Below are 17,519 nucleotides of genomic sequence, written 5' to 3'. Positions count from 1 at the left end.
CTCCCAGTCTCCATTGAGGATCTGCCTGTATATATAAAAAATTGTGCAATTGTATAATGACATAGGGATATGGATACCTGTATATAGCTATTCATCTGTGTGGTCGGCTTTGTATGAGTGTATGTGTGTGTACATGGGCCCATGTATGTGTGTGTGTCTGTAAGCGTGTCCATTCGATCAATTATTTTTTCACATTTATAGGTATATATTGTAATAATATGTTTTTTCTATGGCATATAGGTATTTTTGGTTTTAATATATACATCTATGCAGGGAAGTGGGTTTGATTTAATATTCTTGTTAATATTTTTGTAAATGGTTTTTCTTTTCTTTTTCACTATTGTTTACATTTGCACTGATGCACTTTATATATGTATTTCCTACCTCAGATGTTATGGTAGTCATCACTATAATTATAATCACCTTTACCTTACTTTTTCATACACACGCTGCTCCAGGCACTTTGCCGTGCGCCGGTCTATTGGTCACATGACTTGTCGTCATGTGACTCGGCATTATGCCGGTTATTCACAATGTGTTCACGGCATGGGACATCGCCATCTTTGGGTCACATGACCGCATGTCATGTGACTAGCGTATATGACACGCACACATGCGCACCGGACCGGATATGACATCACGCGCCATAATGGTAACTTGGCGCTCCACACCTGGTATCGTCCACCTGTTCAGGTATTTATACCCAGCGACTCCCACACACCAATTACCCCTGAGGAAGCCACTGCGAGTGGCGATACGCGTGGGGCTCTCCCAGCCCCTTTCCCTCCATGCCTGGTAATTATGCTGATCACATTGACTACACTCTCTCATCATAGATATTTGGTTTGATCGTATACTACTTGGTATATAGTTGCTATTGGACGGGCTGAGGGTTTTGGGGCTGGGTAGGGAGGGTTTGTCCTTTCATGGACCGTATCATGGGTCCTAACCTCCCTTAGGTTTTTGTATAGAGGATTTATTCCTTTTTTAAATGTTTTTATTGGTCTTTTGGTTTGGTGTGTCATTTCTATGTTTTGTCTATATTGAATAAAGATTTCTTATATTTTGGAATAGCACATGTTTCCTTTTGCATATTTGTATCTAGTTTTTCATGTGCCCAGCTTGCTACCTTTGTGTAGTTCCCCCTCATTAACTTTGATTAGTGATTATCTAGCACCATGTAAGATGAGATAGAGGTTACACCCTGTAGTAGTCTCCGGAGCTGCGCTCACAATTCTGATGGCTTCAGAGCAGAACTCTTTCGGCACCCCCTGCTGCTCCAGTGTCTGCTGTGCAGTAAAGTGATGTCCTCATGTGTGAACGTGACCTTACACCTCGCCCTTTCTTAGAAGTCCGGGCCCTGTCATTCCCTGAAGGGAGTTTCCTGATCTCTGCGGCTCCTGAGAATTTCACCGACGTCTCAGTCTGCATCATGGATTACATCAGGACTTCCCTACGTTACAGCAATAACCTGAGACTCGCCTAAAATCATGACAACTGCCCCCCCACCCCCCAAGGTGTCATGGAGGGGGAGGGGCACTGAATCAGGCAGATTATAACCCCCTGGTGCTGTGGTCACCATCATCCATGGCATCTAAGGGGTCAGAATGCTGAAATCAAGTGTCACAGATGACATGCCGCGCCCTCTATATATGAGGTCTGCTGTAGCCTGGGACTTGTAGTACCACAGCCGTGATGTCATAGTCAGGACGGTACTGATCCGCACAGATTCTCATGTAAGTTATAATTACTGCCCCCGATTATTTTCATATTATTTTCTGCAGGAAAATCCTCATCATCTTCTCACAAAATTAGAGATTTGACATTAATTACAGAGGAGGAACATGGAAACCCGAGCGCGACCGACCCGCAGCCTCTAATGATCGGGTTCTTGGATGATGAAGCCGTTCTATCAGGTTCTGTACCGAAGCATCGGCTCATTCACACCGAAATGAGAACACTGCCCATCCAGAGCCGCCTGGTTCATAGCTAGAATGTAGAAACAACAGGGAACACTTTCATGTAACGAAATCAGTAGAGCAGCAAAGAATGGAAGTGCAGCTACACCCCCACAGTGTGCGAGGTGACATGTGGGCTCTTAGGTGGATATTATGAGCTTAAAGGGAACCTGTCAGCAGGTGAGACCATACAGACTGCAGCCTAATGTATGTAGTTAGTAGCAGCAGGCAGGGTCGGCTCCAGGTTTTAGTAGGCCCCTGGGCGACACAACCTCATGGGGCCCCTTTGCAATGTACTCACATGGTGACAACTTCAGAAAGTAAAGAATCTCTAGTTCCTTAATTTATTCCCTAGTTTATCATCTTAAACAGCCCCCTGATGGTTATTTTATACTCAACCCCATGCAGTCCCTATGGATTCATTATGTACAATCTTATGTGCACCCCCCTCCCCCCCAGCACTTACCCAGGTATGCCCAGTGCTGGCACCAGGACTGTGATATATGGATTTATATTCCAGGATTGTAGCTTCTCCATGTGCACTGGGGGTGTGTCCTCACACTGCTGTGCTCTGTACCCTCTGCAGTCAGTGAAAGGTATTGTCCCTGGAGTAGCAGCAGGACTGTGATATAGGGATTTATAATTGAAGATTTTAGCTTCTTCCCCTGCACTGAGTGCGGGTCCTCAGAATGTTGTTAGTAGCAGCAGGACTGTGATATATGGATTTATATACCAGGATTGTATGTGCACTGGGGAGTGTCCTCACACTGCTGTGCTCTGGACTTTCAGTAGCCATTGTTAGGTATTATCCCTCGAGAGATATATAGGTGGTTTGGGCAATAGTCTGGGTCCGGAGCCTTCTAGGGGTCCATGGCCTCCCAAACTCCCCACCAACTTTTATACTCAGTTGTAACTTTCCTGCAGGTTCCCATAAGACGTCACTCACTTTAATTTCATAAAAATCTGTCAGGAGCCGCAACAGACAAAACAGAAACGACGCAACCTGAAGGTGCAGGAATATCCAACACACGGGAACAACACAAAACCTCCGCCCCACACTGAAGAGAACACTGACTGTATCAGCTGTGACATCACAGGAAAATACCAACAGAAAGGGGCAAGTCCAGAATAACATCCTGTATTATACTCCAGAGCTGCACTCACTATTCTGCTGCTGGTGCAGTCACTGTGTACATACATGACATTACTTATCCTGTACTGATCCTGAGTTACATCCTGTATTATACCCCAGAGCTGCACTCACTATTCTGCTGCTGGTGCAGTCACTGTGTACATACATGACATTACTTATCCTGTACTGATCCTGAGTTACATCCTGTATTATACCCCAGAGCTGCACTTACTATTCTGCTGCTGGTGCAGTCACTGTGTACATACATGACATTACTTATCCTTCACTGATCCTGAGTTACATCCTGTATTATACCCCAGAGCTGCACTCACTATTCTGCTGCTGGTGCAGTCACTGTGTACATACATGACATTACTTATCCTGTACTGATCCTGAGTTACATCCTGTATTATACCCCAGAGCTGCACTCACTATTCTGCTGCTGGTGCAGTCACTGTGTACATACATGACATTACTTATCCTGTACTGATCCTGAGTTACATCCTGTATTATACCCCAGAGCTGCACTCACTATTCTGCTGCTGGTGCAGTCACTGTGTACATACATGACATTACTTATCCTGTACTGATCCTGAGTTACATCCTGTATTATACTCCAGAGCTGCACTCACTATTCTGCTGCTGGTGCAGTCACTGTGTACATACATGACATTACTTATCCTGTACTGATCCTGAGTTACATCCTGTATTATACTCCAGAGCTGCACTCACTATTCTGCTGCTGGTGCAGTCACTGTGTACATACATGACATTACTTATCCTGTACTGACCCTGAGTTACATCCTGTATTATACTCCAGAGCTGCACTCACTATTCTGCTGCTGGTGCAGTCACTGTGTACATACATGACATTACTTATCCTGTACTGATCCTGAGTTACATCCTGTATTATACCCCAGAGCTGCACTCACTATTCTGCTGCTGGTGCAGTCACTGTGCACATACATGACATTACTTATCCTGTACTGATCCTGAGTTACATCCTGTATTATACTCCAGAGCTGCACTCACTATTCTGCTGCTGGTGCAGTCACTGTGTACATACATGACATTACTTATCCTGTACTGATCCTGAGTTACATCCTGTATTATACCCCAGAGGTGCACTCACTATTCTGCTGCTGGTGCAGTCACTGTGTACATACATGACATTACTTATCCTGTACTGATCCTGAGTTACATCCTGTATTATACCCCAGAGCTGCACTCACTATTCTGCTGCTGGTGCAGTCACTGTGTACATACATGACATTACTTATCCTGTACTGATCCTGAGTCACATCCTGTATTATATCCCAGAGCTGCACTCACTATTCTGCTGCTGGTGCAGTCACTGTGTACATACATGACATTACTTATCCTGTACTGATCCTGAGTTACATCCTGTATTATACTCCAGAGCTGCACTCACTATTCTGCTGCTGGTGCAGTCACTGTGTACATACATGACATTACTTATCCTGTACTGATCCTGAGTTACATCCTGTATTATACCCCAGAGCTGCACTCACTATTCTGCTGCTGGTGCAGTCACTGTGTACATACATGACATTACTTATCCTGTACTGATCCCGAGTTACATCCTGTATTATACTCCAGAGCTGCACTCACTATTCTGCTGCTGGAGCAGTCACTGTGTACATACATGACATTACTTATCCTGTACTGATCCTGAGTTACATCCTGTAATATACCCCAGAGCTGCACTCACTATTCTGCTGCTGGTGCAGTCACTGTGTATATACATGACATTACTTATCCTGTACTGATCCTGAGTTAGATCCTGTATTATACCCCAGAGCTGCACTCACTATTCTGCTGCTGGTGCAGTCACTGTGTACATACATGACATTACTTATCCTGTACTGATCCTGAGTTATATCCTGTATTATACCCCAGAGCTGCACTCACTATTCTGCTGCTGGTGCAGTCACTGTGTACATACATGACATTACTTATCCTGTACTGATCCTGAGTTACATCCTGTATTATACTCCAGAGCTGCACTCACTATTCTGCTGCTGGTGCAGTCACTGTGTACATACATGACATTACTTATCCTGTACTGATCCTGAGTTACATCCTGTATTATACTCCAGAGCTGCACTCACTATTCTTCTGCTGGTGCAGTCACTGTGTACATACATGACATTACTTATCCTGTACTGATCCTGAGTTACATCCTGTATTATACCCCAGAGCTGCACTCACTATTCTGCTGCTGGTGCAGTCACTATGTACATACATGACATTACTTATCCTGTACTGATCCTGAGTTACATCCTGTATTATACTCCAGAGCTGCACTCACTATTCTGCTGCTGGTGCAGTCACTGTGTACATACATGACATTACTTATCCTGTACTGATCCTGAGTTACATCCTGTATTATACCCCAGAGCTGCACTCACTATTCTGCTGCTGGTGCAGTCACTGTACATACATGACATTACTTATCCTGTACTGATCCTGAGTTACATCCTGTATTATACCCCAGAGCTGCACTCACTATTCTGCTGCTGGTGCAGTCACTGCGTACATACATGACATTACTTATCCTGTACTGATCCTGAGTTACATCCTGTATTATACTCCAGAGCTGCACTCACTATTCTGCTGCTGGTGCAGTCACTGTGTACATACATGACATTACTTATCCTGTACTGATCCTGAGTTACATCCTGTATTATACCCCAGAGCTGCACTCACTATTCTGCTGCTGGTGCAGTCACTGTACATACATGACATTACTTATCCTGTACTGATCCTGAGTTACATCCTGTATTATACCCCAGAGCTGCACTCACTATTCTGCTGCTGGTGCAGTCACTGTGTACATACATGACATTACTTATCCTGTACTGATCCTGAGTTACATCCTGTATTATACCCCAGAGCTGCACTCACTATTCTGCTGCTGGTGCAGTCACTGTGTACATACATGACATTACTTATCCTGTACTGATCCTGAGTTACATCCTGTATTATACCCCAGAGCTGCACTCACTATTCTGCTGCTGGTGCAGTCACTGTGTACATACATGACATTACTTATCCTGTACTGATCCTGAGTTACATCCTGTATTATACCCCAGAGCTGCACTCACTATTCTGCTGCTGGTGCAGTCACTGTGTACATACATGACATTACTTATCCTGTACTGATCCTGAGTTACATCCTGTATTATACCCCAGAGCTGCACTCACTATTCTGCTGCTGGTGCAGTCACTGTGTACATACATGACATTACTTATCCTGTACTGATCCTGAGTTACATCCTGTATTATACCCCAGAGCTGCACTCACTATTCTGCTGGTTTTGGGATGCACATTATTACTGTATGTATATTTAGATGTAGTGACTCAGTGTTTGATCTTCCGGTTTCTATATGATTTCTTCTCTTGTGTAATGTCTGTGTTATATAATATTTTTGGATGACTTCTGTTACAAGCTGAGAACAAGTGTCCTGATATATATACCCGGAGTAAAGACTGAAACAAGTCAAACACTGAGTAAATGTGACAAGGAAATAACGTGACACGAGGGGACGACGCGTTTCCTGCTCAGTCTAAGGATTTAACAAAAAACTTTATTCCAGGTAACAAACTATGAAAACCTCTGATCCTTATTACATCATCACCGACACCTCTGATGTCACTGCTACAGGATTCTAATAGGGAAACCATCAGCAGGTGCGACCACACAGCCAGTGTTATGTATTGTCCCTGCATAGATGTGATCACACTTAGATACAGCAGTACAGCTCTACGGCAGCTTAGATACAGTGGGCACTTGTCAATGTGACTACACAACTATGTTATATATATATATAATCTGTAGTATTATATTCTTTTAGTAGCAGCGGACTGTGAAATATGGATTTTTATTGCACGGCTGTAGCTTCTCAAAAGTGCCCTGGCGGGTGTGTCCTCACACTGCTGTGCTCTGTGCTGATCCACTTTTCAACCACATGCCTGCTAAAAAGCTTTTGGTCAAATCAAATGCATCTGCACAGAGCACAGCAGTGTGAGGACACGACCCAATGCAATCGGAGAAGGTAATATCCATATATAACAGCCCTGCTGCTACTAACAAGACGCACATTTCTCCAGGTGCTGACAGGTTCCCTTTATCTCCAAGGTTATTGATGCATTTGTAAGGACTGGGGGCTGTACTTCCTAGAGTTGGATCCTGGCTCCTTCCTGTGTTGCTCCCAGTTACAGACTCTACCGATTAGTAAAGCTGGAGCGCCCCTTTAAGGCTCAGCCTCTGCCGTTTATAGATATGGCACAAAAACCTACAAATCATTTAGAAAAACAAAACCATTGAACAACCTCCGGACTCACAAACCACAGAACCGGACGGAGCAGCGCTGATCCAGTGTTACAAAAACCAACATTAAAAACCTAAGATTTGTAAATGACCTAAAAGGTGAAACAGTAGAATCAGAAGCAGCGCAGAGGAGCCCGGGTGTCCCTCCCCCATTACTCCTCTTTGGCAGGCGAGATGGGACTCAGGGGCTGGTTCTCTTCCAGTCTCTCGCTGGAGGAGTCAGAGAAGTCCAGGGTGGTCCTCTTCAGGAGGTAAACGCCGGCGTGCAGACCCCCAATATTCACCCAAACCGTGTGCATCTTCCTCCACAGGTGCCCGGCCTTAGCCAAAGCCTGGAAGAGACAAAGCAGGAAAGATAGAACCAGTACATGTCCCTGATCTAGGGGAGTCATCCACCAACGGGGGGGGGAGGCCGAGGCGACGGGGAAGAGACAGAGGGAGGGGGAAGGCTTAGGCGGAGGGGAATAGACAGAGGGAGGGGGAGGCCGAGGCCGGCGGGGAAGAGACAGAGGGAGGGGGAGGCCGAGGCCGGCGGGGAAGAGACAGAGGGAGGGGGAAGGCTTAGGCGGAGGGGAATAGACAGAGGGAGGGGGAGGCCGCTGGAAGACTAGGCCATGTACTGTGACAGAGGGATCGGGAGAGGATTTGCACCTTGATGAAGCACTTCCTGTCATGAGTGAGGAGTACGGCTCGTCCGGTTCCGGCCCGGCACACGCGGCTCATCTCTCGGAGACAGGCCGGGTACAGGTCCCAGTTCTTCTTCTTTGATCCGATTCTGTGTGGATGACAAACATGTGATGTGACGGCTGAACAGAGGCTCCGCCCCCCCTGAGGGTGCAGCGACCTCTCACCTCTTCCCGAATGGCATGTCCGTGATTATAACGTCCACGCTCCCGCTCCTCAGGGGCAGGTGGGAGATGTCCCAGTGGGTGGTGTCTATCGGGAGCCCCTGGGGGGCGCTGCACAGACATAAAACAAGAGGGGACACAACCAATCAGAGAGTCCTTCTTATAGTCACACAGAACATTCCTCCTCTGCTCCTGGTGGTCACCCGGCTCTCCTCCAGTCCTGAGCACCTGCACCGTACAGCGACGGCCATTGAGGGAACATTAATCCCTTAGAGACCGCGGGTCACCGACTATAAAGCTTGTCCAGAGATAACACCAAACTATTTGTACTTCGCTTTATAGGACTAGTTTTAGTTTTAACATTTTTATAACATTATCTGACAAATGACTAAAAATGTGAAAAAATAATCAGTAGTAAAACTGAATGAGCTTTTACCAAAAGATGTAACAAATATGTACAGCGTCATCCCACCCCTCCCTCAGATGCAGAGGGTGCATGTACATTCTGCCTTCAGCTGACAGGTAGTATCTCCTGAACCCCGGCACCTAGAAACACAATGTTGTCATATTACATACGAGAACCTCCCCTTTGATATGATATAAGGATTGTGTATTGAAGCTTCACAGACCCGGAAGGAAATCTTATTTTTTGCTTCATCTTGGAGTGGATCTCTCTGGTTCTGTGACGCTTCCATACACAATCCTTAAATCATATCAAAGGGGAGGTTCTGGTATGTAATATGACAGCATTGTGTTTCTAGGTGCCAGGGTTCAGGAGATTTTGGCCTCCTTCATGATGTTTATAAACGTCCTTTCTGCGAGGGGCATGTGCAAGGGGTTAATGGCAGCCATACTGATCACCACCCAGCTTTCCCGGAGGCAGAATCACACAGTTACCTGTCTGCGCTCTGCTGCTTCCTCAGTAGGGAGAGGATGTTGCTGGAGGTTCTGTTCACTGCGTTCATGTTGTTGTCCCCAGCGATGAAGAAACAACCGGGCCACTCGCTGACACCCTGCGGGAAAACAGATGGATCACTCCAAGCCCCTCCCCTATGTCACAATCCCCTCCATTTCCAATATACCTCTATAGGGATCGCCCCGGTGCCGCACATTGGATCAATGACCACATCTGATGGTTCCAGGTCACAAAGTCTGAAGGGAAAAGGAAAAGGTGTTCAGCCCGAATCTAATGCAAGAAACCATCAGCAGGAGTGACCATACAGACTGCTGCCAGTGCTATGTATAGTCCATGTGTGATCAGACCTTTGTGTATGGTGTTAGTAGCAGCACGACTGTGATATATGGATTGATTCCAGTATTGAACCTGTACACTGGAGGCATGTCCTCACACTGCTGTGCTCTGTGCACTCTGCAGCCAGTGTTAGGCACTGTCCCGGCAGAGCTATGTAATCAGAGCTTTGTGTATGTTGATAGTAGCAGCAGGACTGTGATATATGGTTTTGTATTCCAGGATTGTATCTTCGCCAAGTGCTCTGGGGGCGTGTCCTCACACTGCTGTGCTCTGTTTACTGAGCTCCTCCACAGCCTCTCTGCTCTGAGTGAATACTGTGGTATTCCACCAAAAGGCTGCTACAGCTTTTACTCAGGGTAGAGGGGCGGGACTCAGAAGCAGCTCAATGCAGAGAGCTCAGAGCACAGCTGTGTGAGGGCAGCCATCTTTAACACCATTATGTTACAGTGAGTGTGGCAGATCACCTGAGCATCCCGTAAGCCAGAGTGGAGCGGAGTGTAGTCGGCCCGAAGTGAGTGATGTTCCTGCGGTGGAGACTCTCCTCGGTCAGGGCGATCCCCACCAGCATTTCGTTGTAGCTGATGTTGAGGAGGACCTGGGGGAGAGCGGGAGGTGTAGAGACCTGTGGATTTACCTAGATAAAGGCCCCGCACATCGGTCACTTACCTCCACATCAAAGTTGGTCATGTCCGCCTTCCACTGGAAGTGCTCCTGCACTGCTCCCCCGAAGTCCCGGGCTGCCTCATTGGAGGTGAAGCTGTGTTTGTCTCCGGCCCGGTTGCAGGTGACCCGGAACTTTAGGACCTTGCTGACATCATCGGTGGCGTCGTTACCCTCGGGGTCACTGCTTGTTGTGTCACTCGGAGCAGGAGCGGACCCCAAGCTGCCCCCCACCTGATTGTCCAGGGTCTGACCTGCAGGGGGCGCCGGTGGCTCCTCTGCTGCTGCGTCCTCTGCACCCGCTGCCTCCCCCTGCTTCTTCTCTTTCCCGCAGCCGCTCGTCTTCTTCCTCTTCTTCTTCTTCTTCAGGTTGTTGTTCAGCTCCCACGTCTGCAGAGCTTTGTCCCAGGAAATTTTGGCAGCCAATTCCTGGAAATCCAGAAGTGCCGCTTCCTGCAGAGACACGGCGGGATATTAAAGGGGGCGTCTATGAGTACAAGAACATGACTGCGGTCCGGACAGAACAGCGCCACCTCTGTCACAGCTAGTGAATTGTATAGAAGTCAATGTGAGCTGCAATACCAGACACAGCCTGTGGACAGATGGTGGCGCAATGTACAACAAGGTGCAACAAGACATTCCCCGAACTCTGCAAACTTTACAATAAAACTCAACGAGAGTCTTAAAGAAGATAATATCAAATCTGAGGCCAAACCCCTTAAAGGAAATCTTCCATCAGATTCCATCCTGACAAACCAGGGACATTACTCATAGATCCAGACACTGGGACTGCGGTATCTTCTAATATTTGTTATCCATGGCCTCCTTCCTGATAAAATCAACTTTTAAAATTATGCTAATGAGCCATAAGGGCTCTGGGGGTGTTACCAGAGCCCCTCTAGGCTGTAGCTTCACAGACTGTTACACTGTGCAGGAGTACGGGGTGGGGGAGTGGTGTAACAGTCTAGGAAGTTACAGTTTAGAGGGACTAATTAGCATAATTGTACTAGTTGATTTTAGAAGGAAGGAGGCCATAGATAACAGATATAAGAAGATACCACAGTCCCGGGATCTATGGGTAATGTCCCTGGTTTATCAGGATGGATCGTGATGGGAGATTTCCTTTCAGTTGCTGCTGTTCCTCCTCCCACAGATCCATAGACACAGTTTAAGGGGAGGAGCCTCAGTAATGGACTTCCCCTTGAAGACATGTTCAGAATTTTCTAGCAGCGACCTCCTGCGTGTCATGAACTCACCTTGACTTCCTTGAAGGGGAAATCCGTGAATTCTTGTACCACAACGAAAAGATTGTCCACCGACCTGAGGCGATGAACCTGGAGGAGAGCAGAGTGTCCTGTTAGAGCGCTGTTCAGACTGTGACACTGTAACGTGGTGTATGATACTCCCCTCCCGTCTGACATGAAATGACCCCTGATCCCCGGGGGTCACGTATCTGATGGCAGGGGGTCCTGCACTATCCCCAGCTCTGGGCCCCTGTGCACAGTCCGGGGGCCGCACCTGAGCCAGTGAGTCCGGGCTGATCTGGAAGTAGATCTTCCCTCGGTCTTTGCTGATCTTACACGGACGCCGCAGCTTCTCCTCCACCTCTGCGGCCGCCGTGAACTCAAACCCAGTGGGCACAGTGGCCCCAACAGTCACCAGGGAGCTCTCAGGGGCCACGGGGCTGGGGTCCTCTAGCGTCACCTCCGCCAGGACGTCCACCACCAGATCCTCCTCAGACATGGCGGCAGCGCAGACTCTGGTGAGATAGAAAACACAGGATTATACACCACAGGCCGAACCTGTCAGAAGCTGCCAATCACAGCGCAGCTCTTATGTCCACCGAGAAGAATAAGAAGCGAAAGCTCCACTGTGATTGGAGAATGTAATTATAAGTAACGACATAAACTGCCTCATCACCCCCCATCATACAGCAGCCCCCCAGATCCCGGGGTGTCCTGTAATCCCCCCATTACACGCACATCACACACTGAACTAGACCCGGGGCGATACCGCACACTCCTCAGCGTGCGCCACAGGGAGCCGCCATGACACATCGATGACTCGGCGATCCGCTGCCAGGGCTGCGGGACACAGATAGAAGCGATGCGGGAGACGGGTGAGCACTAGGTGGCGCTGCTTCCCGGTCACTAATCCGTGTAGTTATATCACAGAGACACCAGGGGGCGCCGCAAGAGGAGAAGAGAGAAACTGCAGCCAGGAACCTGCCGAGCCCTAACCCTGCTGTGCCTGTGTGATACTGAGCTGTGTATCTAATCCTATCCTGTGTGATACTGAGCTGTGTATCTAATCTTATCCTGTGTGATACTGAGCTGTGTATCTAATCCTATCCTGTGTGATACTGTCTGCTGAGCTGTGTATTTAATCCTATTCTGTGTGATACTGAGCTGTGTATCTAATCTTATCCTGTGTGATACTGAGCTGTGTATCTAATCTCATCCTGTGTGATACAGTCTGCTGAGCTGTGTATCTAATCCTATCCTGTGTGATACTGAGCTGTGTATTTAATCCTATTCTGTGTGATACTGAGCTGTGTATCTAATCCTATCCTGTGTGATACTGAGCTGTGTATCTAATCCTATCCTGTGTGATACTGAGCTGTGTATCTAATCCTATCCTGTGTGATACTGAGCTGTGTATCTAATCCTATCCTGTGTGATACTGAGCTGTGTATCTAATCCTATCCTGTGTGATACAGTCTGCTGAATTGTGTATCTGCTGGCACCCCCCAGTGCACGGATCGGATGTGTGTGACTATGGCGCCCCCCGCAGTGCACGGATCGGATGTGTGTGACTATGGCGCCCCCCAGTGCACGGATCGGATGTGTGTGACTATGGCGCCCCCCAGTGCACGGAGCGGACGTGTGTGACTATGGCGCCCCCCGCAGTGCACGGATCGGATGTGTGTGACTATGGCACCCCCCAGTGCACGGATCGGATGTGTGTGACTATGGCGCCCCCCGCAGTGCACGGATCGGATGTGTGTGACTATGGCGCCCCCCAGTGCACGGAGCGGACGTGTGTGACTATGGCGCCCCCCAGTGCACGGATCGGATGTGTGTGACTATGGCGCCCCCCAGTGCACGGATCGGACGTGTGTGACTATGGCGCCCCCCAGTGCACGGATCGGATGTGTGTGACTATGGCGCCCCCCAGTGCACGGATCGGATGTGTGTGACTATGGCGCCCCCCAGTGCACGGATCGGATGTGTGTGACTATGGCGCCCCCCAGTGCACGGATCGGATGTGTGTGACTATGGCGCCCCCCAGTGCACGGAGCGGACGTGTGTGACTATGGCGCCCCCCAGTGCACGGATCGGATGTGTGTGACTATGGCGCCCCCCAGTGCACGGATCGGATGTGTGTGACTATGGCGCCCCCCAGTGCACGGATCGGATGTGTGTGACTATGGCGCCCCCCAGTGCACGGATCAGATGTGTGTGACTATGGCGCCCCCCAGTGCACGGATCGGACGTGTGTGACTATGGCGCCCCCCAGTGCACGGAGCGGATGTGTGTGACTATGGCGCCCCCCCAGTGCACGGATCGGACGTGTGTGACTATGGCGCCCCCCAGTGCACGGATCGGATGTGTGTGACTATGGCGCCCCCCAGTGCACGGATCGGATGTGTGTGACTATGGCGCCCCCCAGTGCACGGATCGGATGTGTGTGACTATGGCGCCCCCCAGTGCACGGATCGGATGTGTGTGACTATGGCGCCCCCCAGTGCACGGAGCGGATGTGTGTGACTATGGCGCCCCCCCAGTGCACGGATCGGACGTGTGTGACTATGGCGCCCCCCAGTGCACGGAGCGGATGTGTGTGACTATGGCGCCCCCCCAGTGCACGGATCGGACGTGTGTGACTATGGCGCCCCCCAGTGCACGGAGCGGATGTGTGTGACTATGGCGCCCCCCAGTGCACGGATCGGATGTGTGTGACTATGGCGCCCCCCAGTGCACGGAGCGGATGTGTGTGACTATGGCGCCCCCCAGTGCACGGATCGGATGTGTGTGACTATGGCGCCCCCCCAGTGCACGGATCGGACGTGTGTGACTATGGCGCCCCCCAGTGCACGGATCGGACGTGTGTGACTATGGCGCCCCCCAGTGCACGGATCGGACGTGTGTGACTATGGCGCCCCCCAGTGCACGGAGTGGATGTGTGTGACTATGGCGCCCCCCCAGTGCACGGATCGGACGTGTGTGACTATGGCGCCCCCCAGTGCACGGAGCGGACGTGTGTGGGATGTGAGACCCCTGCGTGTGACGCGGCTCCTCTCTCCCCCTCAGCTGGAATGTGGTAATGAGCGCGGGTCACAATGCCGCCATTATCCCGATGTCATCAGAGGATGGAAGGAATGCCGCATACCGCCATACAATGCGTCTTATACATACAACCGCCATATGGGGTGAAGCCAGGATATCATCTGCTCCAACCAATCACTAGTTCATTTTTTGGTTCCATGTTCCAATTGTTCCAATGATCCCCCTTCCTAATAACCTGGCAGCTTCCTTCCAGATACAGCGCCCCCCCTGTATACAGGTTGTATGTGGTATTGTAGCGCGGTCCTGCAGTACCAGACACGACCTATGGGCAGGGGTGGAGCTTTAGAAGAATGTGTCCATGTTTTTCCAATCCTGGACGACCCCTTTCAGTGGAAGCTTTCTGCTGGTGACACTGGAGGAGTCTGGTCAGTGACCTCGTCTCCTGCAAGACACCTTAAAGGGGATGTATAATGGGGTGTAATGTATCAACTGCTGCGACCCCCACTGAATCTGAAAATTGAGTCTACCCCTCATCCCCACCAGGGGCGCTCTCTCATCTCAACCACTCCCCCCGCACGTTTATGCAGACTTTGGGGGTCCCTGCAGACGGACCCTAACATATCAGCCCCCTTCACAAGTTTCCATCATTTTTGATCTCTTTTCTTGCTGTCAGTGAATAGAAACATTATTTTAGCCTCATTATTTTAACAGCTGAGGGTTTGTTACAGTTGCATCCAGTCTAGACAATCCTCTGGGAGGTGAATGCGTCTCTCCTGATGCAGATGTCACGTCTTGCCCGCATTCCTGCGCCCGCAGCTGGACAGGAGACAAGTGGGGGGCATTCACCTCCGGGGGGCGTAACACTGAGCAGATGGGGAGCAGATGTGTCCTAATGCCCGGGTACACACAAGACATGAGGGGGTGAGGGACAGGGCAGAGAAGGGGTACAATAGTAGGGGGTCTTGGTAGTAATAGGTTAGCAGTGCAGTCTCCATAGTGCAGAGGTCTCGCCCTGGTGCCTCTTTTAGGTGACCCCAGTATTGTGTGTGGCACATAGTAGGACGGACCCTGCTACAGATTTAGGATGTTCCACTTTTAGCTGTAACGTTCTCTTTCAAGGATGAATCGTGGACCTCGGCTCGTGGCTTGTAAAAGATCACAGGCAGCGCAGGAAAAGCTGCATGTTAACCGTTTCCATCCCACACAGGCCCAAATCTGCACCATGAATGTTGTATTAGACCGCTGCCCCTGCACCCCAACCTGTGCACCCCTATACTACAACCCCCACAGCATGTGCACCCCTATACTACAACCCCCACCTGTGCACCCCTATACTACAACCCCAACACCACAGCCTGTGCACCCCTATACTACAACCCCCACAGCCTGTGCACCCCTATACTACATCCCCCACAGCCTGTGCACCCCTATACTACAACCCCCACAGCCTGTGCACCCCTATACTACAGGCCCCCACAAATTGTGCACCCCTATACTGCAACCCCCACAGCCTGTGCACCCCTATACTACAGGCCCCCACAAATTGTGCACCCCTATACTGCAACCCCCACAGCCTGTGCACCCCTATACTGCAACCCCCACAGCCTGTGCACCCCTATACTACATCCCCCACAGCCTGTGCACCCCTATACTACAACCCCCACAGCCTGTGCACCCCTATACTACAACCCCCACCTGTGCACCCCTATACTACAACCCCAACACCACAGCCTGTGCACCCCTATACTACAACCCCCACAGCCTGTGCACCCCTATACTACATCCCCCACAGCCTGTGCACCCCTATACTACAACCCCCACAGCCTGTGCACCCCTATACTACATCCCCCACAGCCTGTGCACCCCTATACTACAACCCCCACAGCCTGTGCACCCCTATACTACATCCCCCACAGCCTGTGCACCCCTATACTACAACACCCACAGCCTGTGCACCCCTATACTACAGGCCCCCACAAATTGTGCACCCCTATACTGCAACCCCCACAGCCTGTGCACCCCTATACTACAACCCCCACAGCCTGTGCACCCCTATACTACATCCCCCACAGCCTGTGCACCCCTATACTACAGGCCCCCACAGCCTGTGCACCCCTATACTACAACCCCCACAGCCTGTGCACCCCTATACTACAACCACCACAGCCTGTGCACCCCTATACTACATCCCCCACAGCCTGTGCACCCCTATACTACAACCACCACAGCCTGTGCACCCCTATACTACAACCCCCACAGCCTGTGCACCCCTATACTACAACCACCACAGCCTGTGCACCCCTATACTACAACCCCCACAGCCTGTGCACCCCTATACTACATCCCCCACAGCCTGTGCACCCCTATACTACAACCCCCACAGCCTGTGCACCCCTATACTACATCCCCCACAGCCTGTGCACCCCTATACTACAACCCCCACAGCCTGTGCACCCCTATACTACATCCCCCACAGCCTGTGCACCCCTATACTACAACACCCACAGCCTGTGCACCCCTATACTACAGGCCCCCACAAATTGTGCACCCCTATACTGCAACCCCCACAGCCTGTGCACCCCTATACTACAACCCCCACAGCCTGTGCACCCCTATACTACATCCCCCACAGCCTGTGCACCCCTATACTACAGGCCCCCACAGCCTGTGCACCCCTATACTACAACCCCCACAGCCTGTGCACCCCTATACTACAACCACCACAGCCTGTGCACCCCTATACTACATCCCCCACAGCCTGTGCACCCCTATACTACAACCACCACAGCCTGTGCACCCCTATACTACAACCCCCACAGCCTGTGCACCCCTATACTACAACCACCATACCCCAATACTGCAACCTCTGCACTGCTCCCACCCTGGACCATAATCTCTGCACCCCAATACCACAACCCCTGCACCCCTATCCCAGGACCTCTAACCCCTATATTACACCCTGACTGTAGGACCCCATCATACAGCCGCCTAAACTTGTAGTGTAAGTGAAGGGGTGGGAGCCGTC

General features: G+C 50.2%; 1 protein-coding gene across 1 annotated transcript; it reads right to left on the bottom strand.

Moving 5' to 3' along the window:
* Window positions 1-6,682: 6,682 nt before the first annotated feature.
* On the bottom strand, window positions 6,683-12,337 carry THUMPD3 (THUMP domain 3 tRNA guanosine methyltransferase). Its single transcript, XM_072128076.1, has 10 exons — window positions 12,188-12,337; window positions 11,724-11,964; window positions 11,462-11,539; window positions 10,212-10,658; window positions 10,010-10,140; window positions 9,376-9,445; window positions 9,191-9,306; window positions 8,297-8,404; window positions 8,097-8,220; window positions 6,683-7,777 (listed from the first exon to the last, which is right to left on the bottom strand). Exons 2-10 carry the CDS (start codon window positions 11,946-11,948, stop codon window positions 7,598-7,600), a joined length of 1,479 nt encoding a protein of 492 aa, XP_071984177.1. The 5' UTR covers window positions 11,949-11,964; window positions 12,188-12,337; the 3' UTR covers window positions 6,683-7,597.
* Between the last annotated feature and the right edge of the window lie 5,182 nt (window positions 12,338-17,519).

This window comes from Engystomops pustulosus, chromosome 10, assembly GCF_040894005.1.
Source record: "Engystomops pustulosus chromosome 10, aEngPut4.maternal, whole genome shotgun sequence".
Lineage (NCBI taxonomy): Eukaryota > Metazoa > Chordata > Amphibia > Anura > Leptodactylidae > Engystomops > Engystomops pustulosus.
The sequence above is the reverse complement of the archived record's forward strand: the minus strand, read 5'-3'. Positions and strand labels throughout refer to the sequence as shown.

Coding starts and splice junctions, on each gene's coding strand:
- THUMPD3 (XM_072128076.1), bottom strand. CDS start 11,948: ATGTCTGAGGAGGATCTGGTGGTGGACGTCCTGGCGGAGGTGACGCTA. Junction 11,540..11,723: donor GCCCGGACTCACTGGCTCAG/GTGCGGCCCCCG, acceptor GCTCTCCTCCAG/GTTCATCGCCTCAGGTCGGT. Junction 9,307..9,375: donor CCGGGGCGATCCCTATAGAG/GTATATTGGAAA, acceptor GTTTTCCCGCAG/GGTGTCAGCGAGTGGCCCGG.